We start from the raw sequence: 20,000 nt of genomic DNA on the forward strand, positions 1-20,000 counted from the left end.
GGATTGAAAAGAAACATTACACCATATTTCCAGACATGGTTAAAAACTAAAACTGGACTTATGATGACTTAAGAAATATGATTTAATTTATAAATTTTTAAATCCTTAAAAATATAATTCCATTATAAACATCAACTCACAAAACATTCAAAACCTCTGTGGAAAACCCAATAACTGTTTTGTTTTGTTTTTTTAACCACAGTAGAGTCAATTGATTTTGCGGTCTAGTTTGTGCATGTAACATGTGAAAGATTACTTTGGATGAAGAAGCACGTCAGCAGTCCTGGCTGCTTAACCTTAACTAATCTAAACCCCTGTCTAAACCCAAGCAGACAACCACAGACAAACCAATGATACAACCACTTCTGACAGCATGCCTGCCTATTTCTGTCCAAGAATTCACACACCAGTGCAGCTGCAGTTATTTTTTACCTATACTGTATTTAAACCAAAATCTACCTTTTCAAGCTGTCACTGAATGGGCAACTTTAACTGTATAGTAGAAGAAGTGAACTTAGGCAGCTCAACGGAGATAAATATAGTAACAACATAACAAACTGTTGCATAGTTTGGACCTATTTTATAATCCATTTTTGCGCATTATGCCCATGAACCAATACAAAACTAACTATGCCATCTACTGACTAAAAGAAGTGACCCTCTCTGACACGCTCTGGTCAGTGTTTCTTTTCTGGTTGAACCCAGTTTATTTTCCTCTAGAAGATTATATTGCTCTATATTTAAACCTGCACTAGTTCTTCTCAAGCACTCATTTCTCTCTCTCCTTTTACTGCTAATCTTTCTGCAACGTTGGTATTCACGTCCCTATCGATATACTTTTGTCCAATATTTACACAAAAACACACATTGTATTCGTGAATTGCACTAAATTGTAAGGTGCTCATGATATTTAGTCCCCCACCAAACACACACACACACACACACACACACACACACACACTTCCAGTAAGCTGTTGGTAAATAACACAAAACAAGAAAACCTCTCAAATCAATCATGTGTAATTCTTCTCATAATAAAAAGGTCTCCACTCTGACGCATCGCAGCAGCAACATCACTTCACGTGAGATATTTTGACGTCACATCAAAGAAATCACAGGTGCACCTGATGACATTAATTAAGGCTGGTGCTTCAGTAAGCCATTATCTACAGTGCTAAACCAGGGTACTGAAATGAATGGTACGTAGCCTACAGCTGCTCTGAAATTAAATGAACTTTGCAGACGCGGGGATAATGCTAATCTTTCTGCCACGTTGATATTCATGTCCCTAGTCGATATTATCAATAATGGTGTCCAGCATTCATACAAACAAATGGCGCTCAGCTTTTCGCACTTGCAAGATAGCGTAAGTTTGTCGTTCCCTAGCGTTGGTTCGCAAATAACCTACAGCCACTAACATTAGTTTGAGCAGTTTGAGGACCTAATTATGAAAACAAAGAGAATAAAGTGATAACAATTAGACAAAGCACTTACTAATATTACTCATACAGGCGAAGCTTCATCTCCATCCTCGTCTTTCACACAGGTGTGCAGCTCACTGTGTGATGACGGATTGCGTGTTTGTCAGAGTGTGGGACATTTGTGCTGCATTCATAAATAATGGGATATTTTGGCATTTAATCTTTAATGTAGTATGGGGACTTCAAGGAGTACATTTCCTTCTTCATGAATGGGTTGTCTCTTTTGCTCACTCTTTTTTGAACACTTGCAAACCATAATTATGAATATATTCTGCAGCTGATACTAATGGTGATACACACCTACTGCATAAATACACACTGTTTCATGGCTTGTGAATGAGCAAATTTGTCAAAATTGTACACAGATTAAACGTATCCCTCAATTTGAAAGATATCATTGGCGCTGAAGTAAAGATTCTGGCATTGTGACAACACTAGTTATACTTAACAACCAATATTTTTATGGAAGCAACACGTGACATATGACATAACTTGATGATGGTGATCTAGTGCCATTATATTGGCATTAAACTCAAATTACTGACAATGGCCTCTGTTTATAACACAGGGTTTGAGCCAATGTGTTGTGGTTCAATTACAACACAGAATATTTCAGCTTGGCTCAATTTAAGGTACTTAAATAAACAATGACTGCACTGGTACAGCAACAGGCAAAAAAGCAAAGACTGTCAATACTTTAACAAGCTTCTAGAGAGTACAGTATGAAAGTAAAGTCATGGCAATGTCAGGATTTGCTCTATAATTGCTCATTGGCACACAGCGTTAGAAGTTGAGGCTAACTATATTTGTGGCAAGAGTTATATATGTGAGATCATTAAGTGACGTGTAGTCAGCATGGTGGCAAACCTCTCACAAGCCTGACCTTGAAACAGTATTATGCAACATAATCTTTTAAGTATCTAAAGTGATTCAGCTGCTGAAGTATCAACAATGATTCAGCTTTTGAATTATTCCCCGTCATTGCCACTCTTTGCTATACATCCTCCATTGTATTAGCATGTGACCTCGATCCACTTCCACGGACGTTGAGAACCATAAATGGGCCTGGAGATATAATTTTGGCACTGTCTTTTTGAGTGTTTCACGGAGAAATGCTGGACCCCACTCTCACCTCTGATGGAGCATGCTTGTGAATAAAAGTAGATAATCAGACACTAAGATGTCCTTTAGAAGAAAAAAAAGCTTGTGACAGGTTTAAAAGCTGATGTGTGTATCCTCATTCCTCTACCAGCTCAGACGAGAGATAATCTTTTCATAATACACAGCACACTTATCTATAAAGAATGGGTTTATTTTGAGCAATTTGGTTTGACAAGGAAAATGTGAAACCTTTGTGGCTTTTTCCTTTGAAATCCAAACACAAAATGATTCTGTAAAGTGTGATTCATTTGAGAAGGCAGGAAACATAACATCCTGAGAATGCTGCAGTACGGACACTTTCTGAATCAGACATATAATGTGGCCAAAAGATTTATATATTTAAGGATTTTTTACAACAGGCAAGTCAATGACGATTGGCTTATGGCCTATACAATTGAACCAGTTTGCAAGGTTTGATTGAGCTTGTGTCAGTAATAGTGTAAATAATCAAAAGAAGAAGAATCAAATCATTTATTAATCAAAATGCTTGAGCAGTGTATGTCTCACGATATCCCTCAATAATGGTGTTCTCTTACTGAAACTGTCTGTATTTAAACCTTACCCTTCTGTATTTATGTGTCTATCCATGCACTGGGAGCAGCGTCTTATGTCCATCCCTAATGATAGCTTACATGTCTGTTCAGTACAATGAGCCTCCACTTCAAAAATGAAAGACTGTCATCTCACCATCAATTTTTCTTTATAAAATATTGAACAATACTTAATACGATACTGAATTTACAGTCAAAATCAAACACAGGGGAGTGCCATATAATTCTAAAAATGAATCATAGAAAAACCTTCCCACACCAGTCAAACCTCAGGCTTTAGTGAGAATGCAGAAAGCACACAGAGTAAACAGTTGTTTGCCTGTTCAGTGACTAAAGTAAACAAGGACAAATCTTTGTGTTTGATTTTCATGTTTTTCTCTACCTCTGAATCCTCCAGTGAAGCATCTGAATAAAGGATAGTGGCTACTGAGCTGACCCATGCATCACTGAAGCCAGCGCAGCATGCTCATTCAGAAATAAAGGCTTGGGATTCTGCTTAGAGCTTACAGGTTGATGGGTTTCTTTGCTGTGAATGAAATAAATTGTTTTTCTCTGACTTTTTTGTCCTGTACCTTGTGCTTGAACTGAATCCCACACTGTTATCTTTTATTTTACTGCTGATAAGAAATAACTGTCCTTATTAATAATATTTCACACATACTTCTAATATGTTACATTTGAAGTCTAAATTAATTTTTCACATGTAAAATCCAAATTTGAATCTTTTACAGTTTTGTGATGGCATTTCAACACTGCACAAAACCGTGTCAAGAGAGAGCAGACTCTACAATCCACACACACTACTGCTGACATGACTGACACCTCCCTGACAGCAGTCTTTGTCATATGTACATTAAACATGAACTTTTCCGTCAGCAGTAATCATGGAAGGCTTTTCTCCCTCTTACTTTTCTGTCCCTGCCTGCCAGCCTTCAAACACTGCCTTCAAGGTGCATGGCTTCAGGGCCGCTTCCTTACCTCGTCCTGAAGTTGGCCGGGTGAGGATGCCCGTCGTACAAAGATAAAAAGTCATATTCCTCCTCCACAGCGAAAGATTGAAAAACTATATGAATCCTGTTCCCCTCCTCGGCAACAATCACCCAGGTACAGTTCGCTCCATTTGGATATCCGTATGGAAACCCGGGGCTTTCTATTGTCCCATTTCTCCCTTTTAAAGTGCCTCCGCAAGTATGGATAAAACCTGAAAAGAAAGGAAACACAAAGTTATTATCAAATGCACATAGAAAAAAAAAAGTAAATTGCAAAAATCCTACATTCTTAATTTTGCTTAACAACTGTATGCACCCCTTAAAGCTGGGGTAGGTGATGTTCAGAAGTATTTTTGTTATATTTGTTGACATTTTTTCTTTACATTCTCTGAAAAAAAAAGAAAAATCGGTATCTGTAGCAGTCAGAGGTCTGTAATAAGTCCAGCCAATCATTTCATTTGGACCCTGCACTCATTGCACATGAGTTTTCCACAAGCTGGCCAGGCAGATATTGCTAAAGCTACCGAGCTAGTCGTACAAGAATTGCAGAGAAGGACCAGTCAAAATTCATAGTACCTACAACTGTTTGCACTGCTAAACAAAGCAGGAAAATGAGCACAGAAGTAGAAAATGCTATAAACAAAACGTTTTGGTAAAGTAATAGGTCAAAACCAGACCAGTCACCATTGGTGGGACTTTTAAACAATGGCAAGAACTGAGGGACAGGTCTGGTTTGTTTTGTTTTGGGGGGAATTGGTTATTTTCTTCAACTATGCAGTATGTAGAGCTACATATGAATGAGACACAAGGTAGTTGGTGCTCCTCTCCCTAACACTCTCTTGTGGACTCCAGCAGTAGTCAGGCACTGCATGTTAATGTGTGTTGGGGGGAGTGGCTTTGGAGGGAGACCTGAAGAGAAGGGGTGGGATTTATTTGGGTGAATGCTTTCAAAATCTAGCCATCTCATGCTAGTTTCGCCAACATTAACCACCCTAAGCTTTAAAGGTCAGGTGCAATATTTAGTCAACTGAGAACAAATTGTTTGAAAAAGCCACACTGTTCTCAGTTGGCAGAAGCTGTGAGGAAAATCTGGCACCCAGCTGAATAAGAGCCAAGTATCTTGTTTTCCATTTATGTTTTCAGTTCCCCTTCAAATAAAAAAAATAATAAGCACCTAGTGCTGTAATAATGGAAGAAAAATACATAATTGAGGACTACAGTGATGTTTTTCAATGTTATATCGAACAAAAAGCTTGTGATGTATCATTACTGCCCACTTCTTTACATTGGGTTAGAAATCCCCAGACACAAGCAACAAGCAAGGTCTTCCAATTTGGTGCCACAAGCCCTTAACGCTCTGTTTCACAGCCCACACAAGATATATCTTTGCACCTTGTTGCACTGGCTTGCTGGAAATCAATACCCTTGACATATTAGGTTAAGCATTATACCATCATTGTCAAAACTACAATAATGTGATTGCTTGGCTAACCTTCGTGGTTGTTTGTGTAAATGAGCAAATGTGCCACAGGTACTTAAACACACATACAAACATAATCTGTGTCACTCATTTACAGACATTCACAGTACACATTACCAATACAGTGTTCTTCCACACTTCCATATCCAGTTTACACCCACACTTACATAAACAATGTATGAATATGTTCTCATACACACACTGTGTCAAAGAAAAGAAAGAGTGCTATTTTATTTGAGGCTATCTTGTAGTCTAATGAAATGCGAACTTAATTAAGATTCATGGTTTACTCCCCACAATTTACTCCTAGTGTAATTAGCTTTTCACACTCGATAGGTAAAGGATGTTTTGCATAGTATTAGCCGTACACACGCACTGCAGTATGGGAAGAAAGCAAAACACTTGGCAGCTAAGCAACTCAAATGTCCTCTAACTGAACAAACATTAGTAATTTCCTCCAATAATATGTACGCCGTTTTATAAACGGATGTGAGCATGACAGTCAAAATGTTAAACTCTGGGACCAACTGACAATTAATTTCACTCTTGTCAAGCTGTTTCATTATTTTTGGACAAAGCCTGGCAGCTGTTTATATTTCCCAAAAAACAACTCTGTTATCACAAACATGATAATCCTCTGGAACATTTCTCCACAATCTTTACATCTTGCAACACCTTCAGGATATTATACTCACAGGGGTCCCTGACAGTACAGTATATCTCCACCCGTTGTACAGATAACTGACCTGCCCCCCTAGACCAATTCACTCTTCCTGTATCCAGTGATCAAGTGGCCTGACCTGTTTATAGATATAGTTATAGATACAGTAAATATTAGGCCCATACAGGTTTATGATGTTGTGTCTGATGATGAGCTGCTGCTCTGCTCCCTCAGTGGGTAAAAATTCCTGCCAAGGTTTGTCGCATGTCTAAGTTGAAATTATTTCCGCCACCATTGAGCAAACAGGGTAATCATGGCAAATTTGCTGCACTGATGCGCCACCTACAGGGTCAACATGATCCAACCTGTGACACGGTGCATTATCACTGCCTTCAAGTGCTCTCGGGAATATCCTAATTACCAGGACAGCCATCTTCTCTGATCCAACAAATTTGTGAGTATGACTGTGGTGGATTTTTGATGACAAGTGAATAATCCCAGTTTGACAGCATGTTTGACCAACAACTCCTGTGATATGTCCTATTTATTGGTGGTTTGAACATGTTGCATGTTTCTGTCTATTACTGATCATTTACTTCCATACATTCTTGAACTCAATAAACCAAAATAGGGCCTTTCTGTTAGATGCCTCATCCACATTACTTTCTTTTTTAAAAAGTTGCCACCAAGAAAACAACCAACATATTTTCCTTACAGCTACAATTTGCTTGTGTTTCAAACTAAAAGCAAATTAAAATCCCCGGTGAATGCAGAACAGTTTAAAAGAAAAGTTAGAGCTAATGAAGAGCACTTGAAGGCAACACAGAATGATCCACACCCACACTGAATATTTAAAATGGTCTTGAAAAATAATTTTGAGGAGGACATGTCCATTACTGACGGTGAGCCCACCTGCAGTTGTTGTTGTAGTTACAGTTTAGATTTAATTCACTTCATTAAAAAGCAGGAGAATCAGAAAATTATGAGGGCGGAAATGCATAACAACTATTTTTGTTAAAAAATTATTAATCTTAGGAAGTCACCACTTCCATTTTTATGAACATAATTATGAATACATTTGTCCAATATTTAATTTTAGTGTAACCTAAGAGGATTCAATTGTACTAAATATCCAACAGTAAAAGTGGGAGAAACAAAAACATATTTTGTTAACTTTTGTAATATGTAAAACATAGGGTTATTTAAAGGGAAAGTGCAACCTTTTTAGGGCCTGGAGGGAGTTTCCAGTGTGTGAAAATAAAAACCTGAAGTCTGTGTTACTTACTGGAGCTGTGGGGTTTTAAAGAAGAGGCCTTTTAGGAGGCAGTGGGGTTCTTATGACATATGCTATTTGGTTGCATTATGGGAAATATAGGATTCAGTGTTTTGGGACTAACAATTAAAAATAAGGAGAGCTCTTTGCTTCCTGTTGCTTTGATTTTTTGAGCATTATTTTTTAAAATCAGTTTCTTGTGAGATGCCTGATTTTATGGAATATGGCTATACTAAAAACTACGAAGGAAAGTTTACTTCTAACACTTCTTTTGACTTGATGTGCGTGCTGCTGTTAAAACTGCCAAGTAAAATATACATGAAGCCAGAGACTTGCAGTTTTAATCCCTGCTACATAACCATGAGTGCAAGTCAAGTAAACTAGACTTGAGTTGCGGTGAGATTACCACACAATTTTGTAAATGCAACCGCTGTAGGATAACATAAACCTGAAGCAATCCTTGCAATCCTACAGAGCACAGAGAGAAGCCCTTAAACCTTGTGTTGGGCTCGGCCACAAAAAGACCCACACAACTCATTTCAACTCAAGTATTATTGCTTTAATTTGAGTCTGTCTTTTATCACCCAGAGTTTAGAACTACAGCAAGGACAGGGGCTCTATTAGTCCCTGAAACATTTCACAATTTGTCAAGCATTAGATGGCTGTTGTAGCAAACATTCAGAGTAATGTTGTGTGTGAACTGCTCTGCATTGTTTGCGTGGCTGATTGTTCTGATGTCCTGAAGATGACGGAACAGATGCTCATTGCCAAGATATTTATGTTCCTATTTCCGCTTCTCTCTATTTGCCTCTTTCTACTTCTCAGATCTATGTATTCCTTTCATCCTTTATTATCCCTGCAACTCCCTCGCCTCTTCCTTTTCTCGTCCTCTCTTCGTCTCACTCACCTTTTTCATTCACTGCCTCTTCAGCCAAATGTTCCCTCCCTTTCTTTATCCCTCTCTCCCTCCCTGCTCTGCAACTCTGCCTCTCATATTCGTTACCCTTCACCCCCCCCCCAATTGCCCTCCTTGTCTTTCCATTTTTTTCTATAAGCTATCCATTATGAATTAGAATCCCCCTTTTCAATGGTGGTTTTCATGTAAGCTTGTAATATGTTAAGCACTACCATCTCCATAAATGCTGTATCTATAAAAAGAACATTGTAAACATTCATCTCGGTACTTCAAAGGAAAATGTGACAACATGTCTTGTACTCTTGTACAGGAGAGAGGACATTAAATCCATTCACCACCTACATCTACAGTATGTCTTCCTTGAATTCCACTGTCACTGCCTAGTAGCCGGTTCTGACCTCCACCATCACTTCAATTGTAAGACGCACTCCCCAGGGTTTTCTCCGACCCCATGTAAGAGCCACGCTGCAACAACCACCATAAATTGTGATGAGAAACCAAATTAACAGCATGCTGTGATTGCACAGTGGGGAAAATGCAGTTCAGAAATATGAATTAGTATCATAACGCACAAGTCTGGCACAAACAGGGGCTTCAGCAGGCAGCCAGGCTAGATGACAGACAGCACAAGAACGGTCCCAGCTGTTCCTCAAATAGTTACATTTACCCCTGGCCTTTTGGATATATACACACAAATACCACCTTTTCACTGCACCACACCTTTGATGCTTATAAATGATTGTTATACTCGCTGAGCAAAACACAGACAGGAAAATCGCAGTTGTCTCCTACACCGATGAGACTTCTGAAGGTGTTTGTCGCTTTGTCAGTTTGAATTGTATGAGCGTGTTTACCTGTGAGTACATGCATATTTATATGTGTTGTTGGCCTGGCAGAGCCTCTCGCTAATGTGAAGTGTGAAACAAGACTACTGAATGAGATTCTCTCTTCTTTGTGAATACAGAGATTTTGGGCCGACTGAAGCAGTTAATGAACCACAGTACGGTTCCCTGTGTGGATGGCAAATAAGATTGATTTTAAAAAAATACATTATGCATCATAGCGGGTATCCTATTATAGAATTTGTTGCAGGCTAAATAGGGTATTTACTGTTTACTTTAAGCATGGAAGAAAATGAGAGACAGTTTGGCTTTCCGGTACATGGTCCGCTAGAGTTTGAAGGGATAGGTGCCCTCTAAACAAGTAAGCTGCCAATATGTTGTCTTCGACCATTAATGCAGAGTTGTGGTCGGGCCATAAAGAGAAATGATTATGTGCAGCAGGCAGAGGGAAGGAGGAGTCATGTACTGCCTTCCAAATTATTCTGAGTGACAAACATATCATTGTATAATGGATGATTGCTGATGGGTATGAGAGATTGCCCGTCCCAATTGACTATTTTTGAGCAGACTATCATTAAACAGGCTTGGAAAATAAACAGTCACAGTTTGACCTGCTCCTTTCAGGTAGTTGCTTCAGGATCCCACAGGACAGATTTAACTGCAAGACAAACTCTTTTTCTTCCACGGCAGTAAATCTGTTGAATTCTGATGGAAGACTGCAGCATTTAGTTAGGCAAATGTATTGTTTGCCATTTGCTACATTGTCCTTAAAGTGTGCTGAATGTATCTGCCATCTATTGTGCTGTATTTGTCTATTATCGACTGTCTATTATCCCCAGTTTATGTGGCAGCCTGTGTGTGCAAAACTGTTATTCCTATGAGACAATAAAGTTTATCTAATCTAACAAAATCCTGTAGTTTAGAAAGCAATCAGAGTAATATTGAAATTAAATTTTTTTGTTCCTTGATTAATGGCATTCAATGTACTGGCAATTAGAGAAATGTTCTAGCGCCCTCCTTTGGCACCATTCAGTGTTAACTTCATGCATTAATGGAGCAACAGTACATATGTTCCTCAAAGTGACTTTTTTTTTTAAACCATAGATTTCAAAATTCAGTTAGTTGTGAAGAGTAACCATCTGGAAAGCAACACCACTGATGCATTATATATCAAAGACTGTTTGTTCATGGGTTCTTCAGAAGAAACATCACTGTGATGCGTGGACAAACAAAGCAGTGAGAGGACATCAGCTGCACTTGTCTTTGTAAGGACATTAAGGCTAGGTCTACTAGACGCTGTTAAGGGACTCCACTTTGAAAAGTCTACAGTGTAGAAACGTATAATTACATTACATTAGTCATTTGGCAGATGCTTCAACAAGTTTACAGGGATTGAGCCACCATAGACTAATGGCCAACATGCTTTACCTCCTGAGCGTCTGCATTATCAGACACACCTGAATATTTAAACTTAAAAAAAATAATAAAAGCTTGGAAACCAAAGGAAGTAGAGGTGGACTCGTTCCTTTTGTCTCTGAGCTCTAACACACTGATGAGATGTTTATGTTTCAAGGCCAATTACACTTCTATTTAAAAACCTCCTCACTGAGTGCTTTCCTACTGCACAATGGAATCATTAATGAAGTTATTTTGTGTAATTTACATTATTAGTACTGTATTTAAGCTACTTTTAGGATTATTTGTGCCTATTTAATCTGTGCCTGCTATTTAAACAGCAAATGCACCAGGTAGTTTCTTTTTCAAAAGATAAGTAGAGCCTTCAGCTGAGTCCCCAACAAAGTCTTCAAAATAAACGCAGACTTCTAATAAGAGTGATTAAGAATCTCTGACAGCAACAGTGTAAGTTGAAATACAGACCATAATATGCCCTTACGCCTTTTTCTCTGAGTCATATAGATATATTTGCGGAAATGTACTATAGAAAAAGTAATATATATACTTATTTATAAATATACTGTATGCTTAATTAATAGTGACTGCAGAATGATTTAGCTTATCAACTATCAACTGTATGCAAATTCTCATGCAGTGTGTAGTCACAGCAATGTGGTCAAAACTGATTACATGAATCACTAAGAAATACTTTTAAAAAAGCACAATTTCAGTCTTTTAGAGAGAAATGAGCCTTGCTTTGAACACCACTTGGATCACGAGTCGATCTATGCATGAGAAGTATTTTGCCTTCACCCTTCATACATCACAGTATCTTTCTTCAAACAAGCCCAGCATCCACAAGCCTACTGAGCTATGCGCTTTAAAGCTCCTCTTCTTGACTTATTTTTGGCATGTATTATTTTCTCCCTCAGCTTGAAACGCACATTTCCTCGCGATTGACTGTAGTGTATGCTCAGTCAAGGACACTTCTTCTTCCGGATGGCATTTCATCATTGTTCATGATGATGGCCAATCACAAACAGAGGGAGAGGCCACAGCACCACTCCTAGCAATCAAAGCTGAAGTACAAAAAAACCTGCATTGATTTGCACCTGACCTTAAAGGTGAGTCAGCCAATATAGAGATATCCATCAGCGGGGCTTGGTTACAGAGCACTGACTGGAAAGATAGAGCCCTTACCAAGCAAGACAAAGGTCAGCAAACATCCTGGTAGACTACATTCGCTGCAACGTATCAACACACCTCACAAAACACAACAAAGAGAAACAGTTATAAACACTCCCTTTTAGTGGTGAGTATTGGAACTACTAAAGTACAGGAAAAGCAAAGGAAATTAAAATGATGGATTATGCTGAACATTGACCAAAACCATTGATAAGAGGAAACTAGGCAGAGAAAAAAAACAATAAACCCTTTGCTGCCTGTCTGCTGTCACACCTTTCAGATCATGAATCTTCAGGGTCTGCACCGTATCAAATCAGAGCTGCTGCAGCACTTAGGAGTTATATTTAGTGGTAATTTTGTTTTTAGAAATCCAAGCACTTTTCTCTAGATCAATGACAAGCTGTACTCTGAGCTACAAACATAAAATGTGGATGGAAGAGAAAATTATTTTTCATCAGCACAACCAGGAATAAAACAATGATGACTGCTAGGGTCTAGGCAGCAACCTTAGTAGACAAAAATCTTAAATTGATGTCCCCAAAGAGAAGGATTGTATCTGCATGGCTGTGCTGCACCTTCACAATTCATACTGATAGAATGTGCATAATCGCAGCCCCTCACCATGCTTGCCTGCATGCTTGATGAAAGGGAAATGGCCTCCATACAACAGAAACAGAAAAGAGGCTTTCTAGAGAATGACTATTACCTCATGAGTGTGTCACTGCAATTTGGAAAAGGGCTCTGAAATATTCTGTTCGGTGGTTTTAAATTGCCAACCACTGAGGTGAAAAATACTAAAATCAAATACACTGCCACACTGAAACACAGCTGGCACGTGCACAAGTACATACACCAAACACACACCATTTGCAACAAGGAAATAACAGACATTGTGTGTCTACGGAGCCAAGTATAATAACTGTTTCTCGACATCTGCGGGCTGCTGGTACTTTAGCTACTTCCCAGCAGATACAGTATTTCATGGCTAGACACCAATACCTCCTCAAAGTGCTACTGAGCCATATTGCACCTGATGCCAGGCCACCACTGTGAGAGCTGCTGTACAACACAAAACTGTGAGCCAGCAACACATCTAATAGGACGCCTGTCTTTCTAGCCTCCAATCTTCCAAACAAACAAACATCAACTCTTCACTTTCCCCAAAAAAGGAAAAGGAAGAAAGCACAGAACAATAATCTGTCTTTTTCTATCTAGAGACAACCACTGAGGCTGAAAAAATACTCGACTGATTTTCACTTTCCAAGTAAACACCTTCTTTCAGTTAACAGCCTGTTCACGGGCATGTTTTTAGATACAAAGCGCCTCATTGGAACTCACTTCAAACTCAATCACAACACTTTATTAACATTTCGCTGGCTGCAGATTTTTCAGAAATTGTTAGAGCAATTCTATCTTCACCACCTGTAGGAAAGAAAAGTAATGGTGGCAGGAGTTTAGCTCTGTGGATGTATAGACATGTTGATCTCCCCACCTACAGGTAAAGAAAGTAATAGCTGCACCTCCTGGAGAGTTACAACTGCAGTTTTTTTTTTGCTTTTTGTGTTTGTGTTTTGTTGGTTTCCCATTAAAGATTTGTACAACCTAGATAACATAAATAAATAAATAATAATCACAATAATTAAATCACATACAATCATATACAATTGTTACAGTTTGTGGCTGTAAAACATTGAAATGTTTTTCCCTTTCTAAACATCCATAACCTGTTCTTAACATTTGGGTTTGTCAGCTAGCAGACCATCATAAAATCCAGGTAAAGTATTAAGTAGCAAAAATAACAATTATATACAATATATGCAATTATATTGTAGACAGATAATAATTTTAATAAGACTCAAGTTAGGGATGAACTACAGACTGTTTTCATTATTGATTAATCGTTTTGTCTATAGAATTGTGAAAATTGATTTCCCACAGCCCATGTCTTCAAATATGTTGTTTGTCTTGTTTTATTCAACTAACTGTCCAAAGAAAAGCTTCAAATCCTCATATTTGAGAAGCTGGAACCAGCAGATGTTTGGCATTTTTTTCTTGAGAAATAATTAAAGCGATTATCAAAGTAATTGCTAATTAATTTTCTGATGATTGACTAATCAATTAGAAGAAACACACAGAAGCAATGTGAACTATACTGTTCCTGGAGTTCAGTAGAAAATATGCTTGTTTTGTAAAAAAAAAAAAAAACATACACACACAGAGCAGATATTAAAAGGCACCAAAAAGCACTACAGTTGTCGCACTCATTGTCTGTAGGTGTCACAATAAAGAAGCTATTACTTTCTTTGTCTATTTCCTTGTCAGTTCTAACCTGCTGCTACTGTCATTGCTTTCAGACTCCACAGGTTGGACTGGAACTGCAAGTCTAAAACTGCTGCCAGTGCAATTCGATGATATTGGCTGGGCTTGGGTTCAGCCTCTTCGCATCAGTGACACTGCACATCCTTGATTATGACCAAAATCAGATCTGGTTTTAAACAGAGAATGGACAATGATGGATGAATAAGTGCTTTAATAAATGCAGCAACACAGGCCAGGACCAAAGGCCAATGACCACAGCATGGAAGCCTAAAATCAGATGATAAGTGAATCAATGATTCAGCAGAAACCTTAATGTGTTTTCTCACATGTTGAAAATACACTGATATACACAGAACATATTTTAGCTACTTTTTTCCCTTACATAACAGGCTAAAAACATAAAAAAAAACAACAACTTTGAAATAAAAGTTAAATTACCAGCAATGTATAATTTCATGAAGAAATCAATAATTTCCTAAGCTGCTGACCTGAGAGCATCTCACAGGCAACTGAGACCGTAAGGTCTAGCTGTCCAGGTCTATTTCTAACTAGATGGAATATGAAATCCCTAGCGTCAGTCCTCAACATTGATAGCAAAGCAGCGTAGTTAAGAGTCTAAACAGGTATCCTCACCTATCAGTTTAATTGCTGTTGAAATATGCTGTGGAGTCACAGCAATCCCACTAAGCAGTCGACCTCCTCAATTACCGTCACATCGCCACACTTTGTTTCCCTGACCATGCTTCGCCTTTGCCTGCTCTCCTGTCACATATCAAAAATCCAGTCGACAGCCAGAAACACAAACAACAGCAGCGGCCGTCAATGCCAAGGAATATTCACGGAGTTACGTATGCCATGGTCACAGGTTATAAAGTGAATATGCTGGAAATATAGTGTACTGTGGATTCAGTTCTTAACAACATTAATGAAAGACTATCCAGTTGTGTGTATTTTATTTTTTATTTTTTGCTTCAATGAACATTTTATTTATTCTATGCAGATGTGTAGTGTAGTTACTGGTTTATTATTTACATCTCACTTAAAATAAATGCTTTGTTGTATTTACATTCCCTCTGTTAGTAAACAGTTTTTGCATAAATATACCCCGACAATGTGATTGCAAATTTCTGAACCACTGTATGGAGAAGGCCCAATAAATGCATACATTTTTATCAGCGAATATGCCTCCAGACAGTTATCAGAGTTTAATCCCCTCTGAAAACGGCACCTGAGGTGCAGCAGGCAGTCCACCTGAATCTGTAGCCTTGACTCTGGAAGCAGCCTCTCCTCAGCCTATTACATTTAATCTCAACAAACGGTGAGCTATTTTTCTTCCTGAAGACAAGATATTGCCAATCCCTCTCCCCCAAGAGTACTGCTTATATTAAAACTGATACCTGAGAAGAACTGACTTAATCAGAACCAGCAAACTATATCCAACCTTCGCCGGGACCTGTCAGCAACATCTAAGAGCCTGGCCCAGGCCTCAAGCCATGGGCGAGAGGCCAGTGGGTGAGCTGAGTAGTACTTTGGTACACTGCTAAGGCTATCCAGTGGGATGTCAGCACTAAAAGAGGCATCAGGAATCCATGGAGTAAAATTGTTACTAGTCCAAGTTCCTGTATCCTGGAAAATGATATACTGTTCCTTCCAGTTCCAGGTGATTCTTCTGGAGGCTGTCCTGTTTTTTCTCACACTTCTGCTCTTCTTCTTCAGCTGTTGTGGAGATCAAGAACCTGAGGGGCAGTGGGATAATGCCCCAAATTCCCTGTAGATAGTGTATAATTACACAGACAAATTGTAATCCTGATTAGCCCCAGCAGCCTTTCCAGCCTGTTTACATAATCACATTGAGAGAAAGTCTTCATCAAGGGCTCAGTGGCCAGATTACTGTCTGTGCAGAACCCACCTGATTACTAGCAATTAGAAACTGCCTGTTATAAAATTTTAAAATAACAACAACTACTACATTTTGACAAAATGTGGAAGCTAGAAGGACATTTGCAAGATACAATGTAATCACAAGAAACAGAAGTGGTGGGACACAACAGATGGACAATTTTCAACAATCTGTTCACTATCATTAATCGTTCACTGTCATTTGACATGCTAATGTCAATGCGGGAAACCGGCTTGTGCCTGCGTGCTATGTTTGTCCTCTCCTGTGGTGTCCCTCAACTTCCCATGAAGATTAGGTCCCCTCCTGCTTTTCCTTATCAGGACTTCTAGGACTGCCTGGTATGAAGAAGTCTTAAACAATGGAAGCAGAATTTTTGAGTGTTATCTGATTTGCAAGAACCATTTGAAATGGATATAAAGGTGTAACTGTAAAGCAACATAAAATTAATCAGTTTCAATGAGAAATATCCTTATAATAAACGATATAAAAGGCAGATCGAGGAAGCTGTACCCACGACTCCAATCTGGATTGTCGTCACTTATAGTTTGAGATCACCAATGCTCTCTCACGTGATATTATCCACTGCTTACACAATGATGTGTCATAAGAATGGGATACTATCGGCTTTGAGACCGCTTCCTCATTGTGAAGTTGACTGATCGTTGTCTGACAAATGGAAGCAGTGAGACTGTCATAAGAAAAAAGGGCCAACGCAATGTTGTACTCAAGAGAAGATACGGCAAAGTGCTCACTATAAGTGCAAAAGAATTCAATTTGTATTTGGCCTAGGTCTACTACTCTGTTTAAAAGAAAAATCCAGCAATTTAGCTTCCTAAATTTGTGTTTGTGTCAAGCAGTTTTATAGGTTCCCTGAGGATTAGATGACACAGTTGCAGTGGATGTCCTCAGTTGTTTGGTAGTGGACCGCTGCAATTAGATTATATTATTTTTTATTCAGTTTTATTTATTACAAAACTAAGTAGCTACATGTCACTAAACTCCGAAGAGTGCCAAGAATCAGACAGGTGACTGAGATAACTTTGTAAACTGTGCACCACCCACACACAGGATCCTGGTTCCAAAATAATCTAATATGAAAAAGCTCCTCTAGCAAAGTTGTGTTGTACAAACTTTGCTAGATAGAGGGCTTCATCATTATCTTAGCAGGAGAAGTGAGTCACAGGCCAAATGTAGTCGATCTTTTTACTTCTGCAAACATTGTGTCAGTTGTCAGAGCAGAGGAACAACAGCTGTTCTACGGTTCTTCCTCCACACCTTGCTCTGTGTCACTATTTCCTTTGCGCTTTTCCTGAAGAAGACCAAGGCCTCCTCCTCCTTCTTTCCTCCCTCCTTCCCCAATTCCTGGCTGGCTGGCTTCCTAATAAGTAACAGAACTAGAAGGATTGGCAGGGGCCTCAAGGTTTGACATTGCCACAATGTGGGTGGTGATGAAACAGCCCTGCGCCCAACTCTGCTCGACTCTACTTGGCTCATTCTTGGTGGGCGCTGCTACTCTGCATGCTGCACATTTCATCCACCCCCAATAGGCAGACATGAGAATTACTCACAGGGTGAACAACCTGCATGTAAATTGATATCTGTGAGTGGCCATACTCAGATATGCATACAGTACATGCATTCAACAGATAATTTGCCATGCACACACGTCACTGAATACACACAAATGTGCGTACATAGAAACAAATTGAGAAGAAAAACATTTTGAGGCTTGGAACTGGATGTACCTTTTTTCTTTGGTGTTAGTTGGAAGTGAGAATTTCACACTAATATTAAATATGTGACACGCACACACACACACACACACACACACACACACACACACACACAGAAACACACACACTTATGCTCAGTTTTTATAATCAACACTCTTCCATTGCAAGGAAGCAAGATTTTATTTTTATTGGTTTTCTTTAAATGTTGTTTAAATGTCATTGGACAACAGATGATTATATGGAGATTGCAGAGAGGTAAATGAGCAACAATTGCTTTGACTGATTTTTCCAGTTTTTATGTAAATACCATGAATCAAATAACTGTGGTAAACAAGGAGGGGGAAAAGCAAAGGTGATCAGACAGTTAATTGCAAAGTCTAGAAATCGTGTTGCTTTATCTAGTCAGTATATATATATATATAATGAATATAATTCAAAAAACTGCATCAGAAAAGTTGAATTTCAGCAGTGCTGAATGATTACTGGTCTGAATAAAACGAGTTGATGCGTATAAGAAAAAAATATGGAACCAGCGGTTACCTCACCAGCTAGAGCGAATATTCAAAGGACAGACCGTGAGAAAGAGCCACTGGAATACTAACAAGCCCACCTTACACCTGCCTGCACTGGCAAGTCCGATAAACACCAGTCGACAAATTGGTTCCACACTACTAATTGCCTCAGCCCCCCACTATATGGTTCCACTAACATTTCTGGCCTGACGCAAAATCCCATCCATAAATACTTGAAAACTCGACCCAGAAAAGAGAAAACGCGGGCAGCTCTAGCCTAAATAAATTAATATCTCTTAACATCTTATAGGACATCTGCAGTGCATGCACTTGCGCCTCAACAATTCACTAGTTAACCTACTAAGCAAAGCAGCTCACGTAGGCTATTAGAAGAAGCTACCGCAAGAATATCTATTGGGAGACTCAGTGAAAGCCTGCATTGAGCGCTAAAACCGGTGAAATGCGACCCCTAAAACTCCATCCAGTAAACCGTGGTAGCCTATTTTGCGCACGTCTGTAACGTTAAAGCTTTTGATTTCTCGCACGCACGTAAAGACACACACACACACACACACACACACACACACACACACACGGGCACACCAAGCGCATCAGAAAATAGAGAGAATTGCTGCAGTGGCTCGTACCTTTCACACAAGTGAACATCAGTGAAAAGATGAGATTCCAAAAAACAAAACCCGTCCTAATCCTCATCGTCTTGGCTGCTTGAACAAAGTCCCCTCGGCCACATTTAACGCATCTCCTGTTGAAAATGTCCCGTAGTTCAATAGATCCGTCGTAGTATCCGTCTCTGTAAATCCCCTTCATGTTCACAACTAATACATGTAACCTAGAGCCTATTTCTTTCTTTTCTTTCTGTTGGGTTGAAGTAGGTTCCCTTTCCCCTTCTCAGAGGAGAAACAGGCAGAGCCGCCCGCCGCGCTATGTCAGCTGATAGGAGAGAAGTGAGCGAGACTGAATTTTAGGATAGGACCACAGCAACCTGGACGAGGGCTCAACCATCTCTGCTAAGAGGGGCATCAAGTGTGAGCATCTCTGCTGGCGCGCTCTCGCGTCTGCTGTTCAACATCTTTCCTTTTTAATGCCTACAAACCGGCTGAGGACGGAGAGGAGCCTAGCCTGTACAATCTGAATGCTGCCTTTATCGATCGGAAACTGAACCACGCAGAATGAGAGAGAGAAAAGGTGGTGGTGGTGGTGGTGTTGGTGGTGGGGAGGGGTGTGGGGGTGCAGTGAGAGAGATCGTCCTGTGTAAGTATGATGTGTGGGTCACAAATCGTGAAGTGAGAACAGGGGAGGTGTGGGTGGCAAAGGGAGGAGGAGGAGGAGGAGGAGGAGGCGGCACGTCTTTATGGGAAAAATGTAAATTCTGAGAAAGAAATGAACTCTTATTAATGACAGCATATGCTTTATGTGTGTGTGAAGGGAGAGACGCAGGGGAGCGGGGGTGGGGGTGTTAGGTGAGACTCAGACAGGCAGCATCCCGTCCCGAAAGCTGATGAAAGAAATTCGCCTCGTAGGCAATCCCACCATAACTCTGATTTTCATTTTGGAGATAGAGCGCAGCCGTTATTGGGAGTG

General features: G+C 39.5%; 1 protein-coding gene across 5 annotated transcripts in view; it reads right to left on the reverse strand.

Annotated features, from left to right (window-relative positions):
* The window catches only part of LOC127367160 (CUB and sushi domain-containing protein 3-like), a 214,042-nt gene extending 194,365 nt beyond the window's left edge, over positions 1-19,677 (reverse strand). For all 5 annotated transcript variants that reach the window (XM_051406777.1, XM_051406776.1, XM_051406774.1 and 2 more), the window contains exons 1-2: positions 19,046-19,677; positions 4,172-4,394 (exon numbers count right to left, since the gene is read on the reverse strand). In XM_051406777.1, the coding sequence (XP_051262737.1) occupies positions 4,172-4,394; positions 19,046-19,226 (404 nt within the window). In that variant the 5' untranslated portion in view covers positions 19,227-19,677. The remainder of the gene's footprint in view (positions 1-4,171; positions 4,395-19,045) is intronic.
* Between the last annotated feature and the right edge of the window lie 323 nt (positions 19,678-20,000).

The sequence above is a fragment of the Dicentrarchus labrax genome, unplaced genomic scaffold (genome assembly GCF_905237075.1).
Source record: "Dicentrarchus labrax unplaced genomic scaffold, dlabrax2021, whole genome shotgun sequence".
NCBI lineage: Eukaryota > Metazoa > Chordata > Actinopteri > Moronidae > Dicentrarchus > Dicentrarchus labrax.